Source organism: Seriola dumerili, unplaced genomic scaffold, assembly GCF_002260705.1.
Source record: "Seriola dumerili isolate Sdu_G_001 unplaced genomic scaffold, Sdu_1.0 BDQW01000043.1, whole genome shotgun sequence".
NCBI classification, from domain to species: Eukaryota; Metazoa; Chordata; class Actinopteri; order Carangiformes; family Carangidae; genus Seriola; species Seriola dumerili.
In genome coordinates this window covers 2621270-2630964 of record NW_019174298.1, presented here as the reverse complement: position 1 = coordinate 2630964, position 9695 = coordinate 2621270, and the positions used below count along the sequence as shown (strand labels likewise).

The following is a 9695-nucleotide window of genomic DNA, read 5'->3' as shown; positions in this document are numbered from 1 at the left end:
CTGGGTGATCATTCCTGCAGGATCTGCAGGAATGATCTGCAGGGACTGTTTACTCCAATAAAAAATACAAAATGAGGATTATAGCTGTATTTTAAGTGCACTGTCAGGAATGACATCAATAAGAATGTGTGTACACTCTTATTTCATCACTGCACCTCAGATTAAATTAGAGACTTTGTGATGATAATTGGAAGTAAAAACTATAACCTCTGTTGTCTTTAATGAAAAAAAGATAATCTACACACCCTTGAGTATCTCCCATGATTATAAATGTCACATTTCAGACAGATAGATCTCAATAGGCTTACATTATTTTTAACTTTTTGTGTTTTGTGTGTTTCATATCAGTGCTATTTACCTCATAAAAAGAATTTAGAGGCAAAGGGCAAATTATGGGACCAAACCATTATTAATTTATTTTGCAATATCAGTTCTACATACAAATGATGATGAAACACAAAAATAGCTTAGTAAAACCAGAAGCATTTGAGATCTACTGGTCATTCTTCCAGTTCCAGTTTGCCAAGTCGGTGTTTTAATAAGGAAATCTGAAGTTGAAGTTTTTCTTGTAGCAGCAGGAGGTTTTCTTTCTGCAGTTTCAGCACATCAACCTGTAAACTCTCTGGGAGTAGAAAAACACACGTAATTAGTAAGTATGTAATACCTGTCACTGAAAAGAATTCTCTACTCAAATATGTGTATTTTTAATTCAACAAAATTAAGAAGTTCTAATTAAACAGGAGGGACACTGATGCAATAACAATTTGATTTGTTGCATGTTATCTATTTTTTCTTGAATAATTAGCAATAAAAGCACCATTCATGCCAGCGATGCTTTAGTGCCTCTATGTTTGGGTTAGAATTTTTTAAATACATTTTATGTCATAATATTTTTTTATATGATTGAACAGATGCAAAATGTCAGATTCTGATCTTAACAAGAGTCTGATTAATATATGTGCAGTAGTTACTGTGTTTATGCTTTCCAGGACAGAGGATAGCAAGATTTTTCCAGTAAAAGCTTCTGGCCCAATATAGACTTGGGTCCTTGGCCCAAGTTTGGCCAATAAACATCCACATCTGGGCTGATTCCTGCTGTTATCCTCCAGTGTTGGCTGACAGCCATGGAGATTTTCTGTGTGTGCACCAGAATTGGTCCAGATGTGGAAGTGTCATCTGACAATCATGTTGTATGTAGCCAGAAGAAACACAAATTTGTGGCTCAAGTATTCACCAGGATAATTTTGCTACTTGGAATAAACTTTGAAAATAGACAATTTTAATGAGATTATAGACAATAAGGAAAATACAGAATGCATACCTAACCATAAAGAGTGGAAAGTCCCACCTTTAAAGCATGTGCTTTAATCTCTAAACTGATTTACGAGAAACACTCTCAAATTCCAAGCATTCCCTCTCATTATTTGTACCCCTGCCTTTCTCAGAGGCAACTCTGCAGTGTAAATGTCAAAACAGCTCCACATCAAGGACAAGTTGTCTGTCGTTGACAGGATAGAGTGAATTATAGTTTTGCTTATGACCTGTGACAGTTGTGTTAACAGATGCTTGCTGGGTATCAGCGTTGGAGCATCTTTGGTTGCTCTTTGCCATCCAGAAAGGAGGAGCGCTTCGTAATTCTACCTCAACAGGGTAGTGATCGCTCACTCTCAGGGCCTGCAGGAGGTTGCATATGCTGAATCAGTTATATCACCACAAACAAGGCGGTGAAAAAGCTATTAAGGTGGATAAGTAAAGTACGATTATAACATATGGGTCCTGAAGACACTAACTTACCATTTCTTCTGTCATATCAAACTCTGTGTGGAAATTAAAAGGCTTGGCTGAGTTTGGCACAATGGCTGCCAGCATGTCTTCTCCATACACAACAATCCTGTTAGAGAAATATTCAGTTCATGCCATTAATCAATATGTTCATTTTCTTCAGAAGTAATCCTTCCACTACTATTCGCTTTCTTGCAAAAAAACCCAAAAGAAACAAACAACAAAGTGTAGTGATGTACACATGCCTGTCGTAGGTGTGATCATTTGATGTATTTGCAGTGGTGTCCATGTCATCACCAATCAGCCAGTGGAAATTCTTGTTGCTGCGAATACGGATCTCCTTCATTTCTTTATGTGTGACATATGCACCATCTGCATTGAAGTCCCCCAGGATCATTATGTTCTGGAGGAAATCGAAAACAGCCACTTCAGCCCTAATAAAATATCCTGCAGTTGGGATCTAAGAAAACTGGGAAATCCCATCAAAAGTGGCTGCGTTACAACATTGTTCAATGATTATTTACAGGCCATATAATTGGTTTGATCCTCTGATATGACAGTGTAAATGAATTAATTAATGCACTGCTTTAAGGTGAAGCAATGATGCTAAAATACTGCAGCAGGATGATGCAACTCACATCAGTTTTCCATTTATCTTTGACCATCAGGACGACCTCGTACAGCTCGTCCAGCTCTTTCTCTGAGTCCGATGGTTTGGTGTGCACCGGGATCAGCACCACATCCTTCAGCACTGCAACAAAAACAGTTTGGTAAAACCAGACATGCTTGTTTGCTATAACGTGCCCCATCATGATGTAACTCAAACATGTAAAGATGCACACGCATGATGTTGACTGACTGAACTTGATAAACCTGCTGCCTATTTGTATTCGCATGTTAAAACTAAATCGGACTCATTCACTTTGGAAAAACAAACAGGTCCACGTAGACATGACTCAGACATACCAAAGACACCGCAGCAACCAATCACATCAACAAACGCACTGATACTGATCTAGTAACTGTTACACCTTAAGCTTCAGCTTTGGCTTAAGCGCCGAGACTGACCTGTGTTGTGTGGTTTGAAGTGGAGAATATACGGCTCCCTTGCAAAAGCGTCCATGTCGTTCACCTGGTTGTCTTCATATTGATAGGAGTCAACCAAGCTGACCACATCATCCCTTCCAGCAAACCAAATATCTTTTAGTGCAGCTGTTTAGTGGTTACATTAAGGAAGTATTGCAGTTCGGCAACATGATTTGATCTCACCTGTAGAGAAACAGAAATTGCTCCTTGTATCTGTTCCTTCCCAAGCGGCTACTGATCTGTAGAGCATAGTGATGGGTTGTGTTGACCCTGAGATGTATAGAATAGTAAAAGTAAGCATGCGTACTGGGCAGTAAAAAGCAGCTTCAACAGTATTTGCTTCATTCACAAATAAAAGATGTAAACTCACCTGTTCAGTTCTTTCAAGAACAGTTTAACAGAATCTCCACTTAGATCCACGACCTCCAGAATCAATATGATGTCGTATTGAGACACAATCTATAAAAAAACAAAAGCATCCAATAGCAAGTAAAAGTGTGAAGTTGAGAGGAAGAAAGGTGTGAGTAATACATACGAAACAGGCATTTTTCCATTTGAAGTTGTGACAGTTTTAGCAGATACAGAGTGTAATGACAGAGAAAGTAACATTTTCATTTTCACACACTACCACTTATTCCTTGTTCCTTGTTCCCCCTCAGTCTCTCCTCCGTCCCAAAACTAAACCCTTAATTCTCATGATTATTACTAATCTTTAATTGCGTACTGTTGTAAACTAAAGCTCCCACCGAGACTTGCTTTACTGTGCCTAAACAAAATGCCATTGAGACGTGTTTTACCTTAACCAGAATTGATAGGACATCTGGATCTGAGACTTTTGCAAGTCCAAACCTCCGTACATTGAATGAAGCGATCTTCATGCCTGACAAGAAAACACAGCAGAGACTTAGAGAATTATATAAAATACATTTTGAAAATGATTTGTTATTACGTTTAAATATACACAACACAGACTTTACCTACCTCCAATCAAGTGTTGATGTTGTGTAGATGTCACAGCTTCAATGGCACACAGCCGCACCTAACCTCCAGATTAAAGCTGCACTTGACACTTGAATGAGAAACTTATTTCTCTGTTTTTTTAAGGCAGTGCGGTGATTGGACAACCAGTCTGAATAGGGAGAGGGTTAAAGTGTGAAAACAAGGGAAAGACTGAGATGCCAGACCAGTTTTAGCTATTGTTTACAACCACCTTTCACCAACTATGCTTAATGACACTGCACTAAACAGAACTGAACTATATATACTGTAGCTTAAGTATAATGTTATGTTTTTGACTCAGCCTGTACTTTTCTCACAGATCTTAACTGTTTTAGGTGCCGGAAAAGATTTAAAACCTCCAACATGTCACATATGTTACAGTATTCTTTGGGTTCACTGATTGATCTGTGGTAAAGCGTAAGAGTCTCCCATAGCCAGTGCATTATACATAATTTAATGATGTTTGGGCACATTTTGTAGGTAATCTATAGAGAGTATTTTGTAAATCATTGTTTTGTGTATTTTGACCTTAAGCAGCTTTTGTGGGCTTCATTTTTAATGGAGGACTTGTGATAATCCTGCAGTTTAAATCACTTGAAACTCACACAGTACTTACAGCTATTGTGACCTGGTGTTGCTACTGTACACTATACTGAAATCTCACTGGGGCATAAAAGCCAATACAAATATTTATTGTGATTCCACCCGTGCTTTAGTCTTGATGACTTCTTGGATTGCACCATTTATCTCTCTAATTAAGACTCAGAGCTCACCTCCAGTAAATAATTTAGTATACTGTTCAAATGCAGCATGCCTGAAGCCACGGACCAGGCCTGGATTCCAGCGTTACAACAAGGAACAATGCAGTCTTTACAGTGGGGGTAGGTGGGAGCACAGGTGGCATGCGTCAGACTGGTTTACCCACATTGGGGAGCCACATAACTTCACTATCACGCCACACCCAGCCTGGTCTATAAAGTGACACCCAAAAGATAAGAGATGCACAAGAGGGCTCAACCACCGCCAGACCTCTCCATCCTCTCCAGCTCCAGAGATCTCCACACAGCACCACCATGAGTCTGAGGAGCAAGCACATCAGCCGCCCAGGGTTGCATAAGTCGTCAGGGGGCTTCAGCAGCTTTTCCATGGGGTCCTACTCCATCCCCAAAATCAGCACTGCCACTGGGAACCAGATTACACCTGTGACCATCAACAGGAGCCTGCTCACCCCTCTGAAGATAGACATTGATCCCACCGTCCAAGCTGTCCGCACCAAGGAGAAAGAGCAGATCAAGACTCTCAATAACCGCTTTGTCTCATTCATTGATAAGGTAAGGAGAAATTTCACTGAACTTCTGATGATGAATTTTTAGTCTTAATCATTTTGATTATCCAGCTAATCTATTTAGATACATTATAGACCTCTGAAACCATGTTTATTGACCTTTGACCTTACATTGAAACATATATGCTGTATTAAAAGATGTTGGGATCTGTTTTATTTTGTTGGTACTTCCTCCTTGTGTCACAGGTAAGATTCCTGGAACAGCAGAACAAAATGCTGGAGACCAAATGGAAGCTGCTGCAGGGACAGACTGCCGCCTCCTCTAACATCGAGCCCATGCTGAAGTCCTACATCACCAACCTGCAAAGACAGCTGGAGTTTCTCAACAATGACAAACACAGGCTTGACATGGAGAACAATGTCATGCACAAAAATGTTGACGACTACAAGACAAAGTAAGACATTTTTTGTGCAGGTCTGAACCACCTTGTCAAGTCTGTAAGCTGAGGTTGAGACATATGAAAAGTAAGTAGATACTGATAAGATCTGCAAGGGTAATCTGGTATTTGTGGTGTGTTTCAGGTATGAGCATGAAATCAACAAGAGGAATGAAGCAGAGAATGAGTTTGTCATGCTCAAAAAGGTACAGTATGCAGACTATGATAGATATTTGTTTTCTAAGTGTGTCCATGTATAACACTGAAGAATGGTATGTACTGAGAAAAGCTTTGGTTTTTTTTTTTACTGACTCTCTGCAGGATGTGGATGCAGGCTATCTGTCCAAGGTGAATCTGGACGACAGCGTGGCTGCTATCACTGACGAATATAACTTCCTCAAGGCTCTGTATGATGCGGTACACAACCATTCACTGAAAATCTTCTCAAAAATTTTAAAGATATTCAATCAATAAAAATAAATTCAGCATATATACATATATATATATACATACATACATACATACATACATACATACATACAAGGATTGTGTCTTCTCACTTCTGCTGTATCTACTGTTTTTATAAAAGGAGGTGCGTGAGCTGCAGGAGAGCCTGAAGGAGACATCTGTGGTGGTGCAGATGGACAACTCCCGTGGCCTGAACATGGATCACATCGTGGCTGAAGTTAAGGCTCAGTATGAGGACATTGCTGCCCGCAGCCGTGAGGAAGCTGAAAGCTGGTACAAGAACAAGGTGAAGAGCTAAAATGCATGACCCTAGATCTAAATGCTAAAAATACAAAGAAAAATAACGGGTAGTTAGTAAATCTCCAGGTAAATGAAAGGTGCCCTTGAAGTTTAAATGGTTACCCAAAAAGGGGATAAAATCGCGACCGGTTTCAACCACCTCAGGGTCTTCCTCGGGGTGTGGTTGGAATGGAGGTGATCGAAACCGGTCGGCGTTTTATTCCCTTTTTGGGATTTTTTGTTATATATTTTACTCTGATATGCCCTAACATAATTAAGGCATTTTAACTATATCTTTGGCTTTTTTAAAACTAGAAATAGAAAAGGGGTCAACAGTTAACTAAAACTCATAAATATACTAGAATATCCTGTCTTTTTGACAGGAACCACTGTTGTCAAACCTGATAATCACTGATTTGACATCTTCATCCTCTGTTGGATCTCTACCGGTACCAGTTTGACCAGATGACTGCTGAGGTTGACCAGTATGGAAATGAGCTGCGTACCACCAAGGGAGAAATATCTGAGCTCACCCGAATGATCAGCCGCCTGCAGAATGAGATTGTGACTGTAAAGGCACAGGTGAGTGACAGATTAGCAGAGAGATTGATAATGTTGAAAGTTAAAGGCAGCTGAACGCACGGTTCGATCTTAGACTCTGTTGGATAATGCTGCCTTAAGGTTTATGTGCTGCAAATCAGCAAAGAATGACGTGCAAAGAGGAATCCAAAAAGATACTACATTACATGGAGGAAAAGCGGCACTTTTCAAGCTTAATAATCCTCCAATCAGAGACACCATAGCAACAACAAGCTTTATTGCTGTTCAGAGATTTTAAAGACTGTGAAAGTTGTGTATTTATTGGTAATAACTGATTGTGGAAGGAAACCAGCAACACAGCCAAACAATCAAACATCCAGTTTTGTTCTATTGTGGTTTGTGTGTCAAGCTGGCATGCTACTAGACAATAATATGACAAAATAATAAAATTAATATGAAACAGTCTGGTCGTCTGGCAGCATCTAATTGTTTTGTCTAGGTGTTAACACAAGCCACATTAACAAAGGGTCATGACAAGCTCACAAGGGGATAGTCTATACAAGAATTTCCAGTCATATGACTGAGAGGCTCAGATCTAGTTGAATGCTTACACCATCTATCCCTGCATTTCTGTTTTTTTCAGCGTGATACTCTAGAGGGCCAGGTGGCCGAAGCGGAGCAGCGCGGGGAGGCGGCCGTGCAGGATGCCAAGCTTCGCATCAGGGACCTGGAGCTGGCTCTTCAGAGGGCCAAACAGGACATGGCTCGCCAGCTGAGAGAGTACCAGGAGCTCATGAATGTCAAGCTGGCCCTGGACATAGAGATCTCTACCTACAGGAAACTGCTGGAGGGAGAGGAGGAAAGGTGAGTGGTATGGGTTGATATCAGTAGTGTCAGGTTCTTGTATCTTACTGATTACTCACTGATTACATGCTAATTTCTTTCTTTTTTAAAAAACAACCTAAATGAGGTCTGTTAGGATCACTCACTCTTTTCATGTTTTCTTACATTTCTTGCCAGGCTGTGTGCACTCTGTCAGTCTTTACTTTGTTAACATGTTTCTGTGTTTAGCATAAGTCACTTGGGTGAGGTAGGAAAACACCCACTGATACCTGACAGTTGGTGAGAAATGCAGTTGTAGTGAGTGTTTTTACCCCAGTAGCCACAGGAGGGCAACAGTGAGCCCACCTCACACTAAAAAACTTTGACAAACAGCACAAAGATGAGATTTATGCTTTATTGGTAGTGTTTTCAAACAATATTTTTTTTGAATTTGTGGACTAATTGTTTTTTTTTGGCAAGTTTAAATCTGGTTAGCAGCCCCACCACCCTTAAAGTGCAACTACAGCGTCCTTTATGATGAGGCAGCTCCCTCTGGGGTCATAAAAGGCTTCATACACCTTTTTTCACATATGCAGAAGTTATACTTCCCATGCCCTGAAAACAGGCTTTGAGGTAAAATCAGTGGACCTCACCTTTAACAACCATTCACTTTGCTGCCACATCAGTGTTTACAGTCTATTTCCTGCTTTCTCACTAACAGACTTGGACAGGACTCTATTCTCAACATCCAAACAGTGCCCAATAAAAGTAAGTACTGTATTTTACAACTGAAGATGACACCATAATTATCAGTATCACTGGGATTAGAAGGACATCCTGTCCTGTTTGTGTTTGTTTGACCTTTTTACCGTCTTCTTTTTACAGCCTCAGTTAAACACCACCGAAGTCCACTTCTCATCAAGACCGTGGAGACCCACGACAGATCATACAACTAAGGCAAAACACCATGCAGTACTCTGAACTGCTGCATCACCGTGGCCACTTAACTCTACCTTTACATTAATCTCCTTGTAACCCACAATGAGCCTACTGCACCCATGAGCCAACTGTGTGTGTTAATTGTTTATTTCCCTTATATTTGTGTCGGATGTGACATTATTAACTGTTTTCCATATTTATCATAAAGATGATTTCAGCTACACGATCATTTGTATCATTTTTCTTGGGTAATAATTAAATAGACATTGAATTCAGCACATTTTGTTATTCTCTCTCCACCTCCGTCAAAGCATGCTGCAAAATTTGGCCACAACTGCTGATGTGACACTGAACAAAAGAACTGGAGAATGGATAATAATAGATGATGATTACATCCTTGGTGTTGACCAAGCAGAGCCAACTTTTGCATAAATCAGACTTTATATAATACAAATCCAGTAAAGACCATAGAGTAGACAACTCAGCCAAAACCCTGGAAAAGAAATATATTGCTGCTAGTTAGTGCTCGCTGAGAGAAACTACAGCTCATTTTGCCCTGAAGCAGATGAATCCAACATCAGACTGCCCTCTGACCCATGAAACTTTAAAAAGTATGATTATATTTTGTATTTACTCAGTCAGTCAGTCATAATTCGAACCCTGCATCAAAATATACTTAGTGCTAACTAAGTGCTACTACTAAGTACTAAAGCTAAACATACTCATCATGCAGAATTGTTCAATTCAGAAGAATTGTAAATGATTCTATATTATTGAATTACGATTATTTATGTATTAATGTATATCATCACTTTAATATTGCAGCTGGTAAAGATGGGGTTAATTTTAACTATATCATTTACTGCTGCATATCTTAATCTATAATAATACATTATTTGTTGATTCTATTTTGTATTAATAATTTGGATCTGCAGAGTAAAGTGGAGTACTAAGTGAAACGTTTCCCTCTGAGATGTTGTGGAGTAGGAAGTATCATAAAATGGAGTTGCAAAAGTAAAACAGAAGTAAATTGTACTTTTGTACAGCACTTGTAATGT

The 9695-nt window shown here is 39.5% G+C and overlaps 2 protein-coding genes across 3 annotated transcripts; one reads left to right on the top strand and one right to left on the bottom strand.

Moving 5' to 3' along the window:
• Positions 1–390: 390 nt before the first annotated feature.
• LOC111217374 (deoxyribonuclease gamma-like) lies at positions 391–3980 on the bottom strand. 2 transcript variants are annotated; one of them, XM_022739208.1, is made up of 10 exons: positions 3850–3980; positions 3666–3748; positions 3239–3327; positions 3052–3138; positions 2851–2963; positions 2421–2533; positions 2028–2185; positions 1795–1891; positions 1542–1674; positions 391–622 (listed from the first exon to the last, which is right to left on the bottom strand). In XM_022739208.1, exons 2-10 carry the CDS (start codon positions 3744–3746, stop codon positions 501–503), a joined length of 993 nt encoding a protein of 330 aa, XP_022594929.1. In that variant the 5' UTR covers positions 3747–3748; positions 3850–3980; the 3' UTR covers positions 391–500. The 2 variants fall into 2 exon arrangements, with proteins under 2 accessions (XP_022594929.1, XP_022594930.1); XM_022739209.1 differs by having other exon boundaries at positions 549–611.
• Positions 3981–4884: 904 nt separating this feature from the next.
• Positions 4885–8858, top strand: LOC111217337 (keratin, type II cytoskeletal 8-like). The gene is made up of 9 exons (XM_022739156.1): positions 4885–5198; positions 5399–5607; positions 5735–5795; positions 5911–6006; positions 6179–6343; positions 6793–6918; positions 7520–7740; positions 8420–8466; positions 8584–8858. The coding sequence occupies exons 1-9, from the start codon at positions 4941–4943 to the stop codon at positions 8652–8654; spliced, it is 1254 nt and encodes a 417-aa protein (XP_022594877.1). The 5' UTR covers positions 4885–4940; the 3' UTR covers positions 8655–8858.
• The last annotated feature ends 837 nt before the right edge of the window (positions 8859–9695 follow it).

Bases quoted from the DNA above. Each gene is read 5' to 3' on its own strand.
- LOC111217374 (XM_022739208.1), bottom strand. From the start codon at position 3,746: ATGAAGATCGCTTCATTCAATGTACGGAGGTTTGGACTTGCAAAAGTC. The intron at 3,328-3,665 runs GTAAAACACGTC...GTTTTTTTATAG, and splicing joins TCCTATCAATTCTGGTTAAG to ATTGTGTCTCAATACGACAT. The intron at 3,139-3,238 runs GTGAGTTTACAT...TATACATCTCAG, and splicing joins TTCTTGAAAGAACTGAACAG to GGTCAACACAACCCATCACT.
- LOC111217337 (XM_022739156.1), top strand. From the start codon at position 4,941: ATGAGTCTGAGGAGCAAGCACATCAGCCGCCCAGGGTTGCATAAGTCG. The intron at 5,796-5,910 runs GTACAGTATGCA...GACTCTCTGCAG, and splicing joins AGTTTGTCATGCTCAAAAAG to GATGTGGATGCAGGCTATCT. The intron at 7,741-8,419 runs GTGAGTGGTATG...TCTCACTAACAG, and splicing joins CTGGAGGGAGAGGAGGAAAG to ACTTGGACAGGACTCTATTC.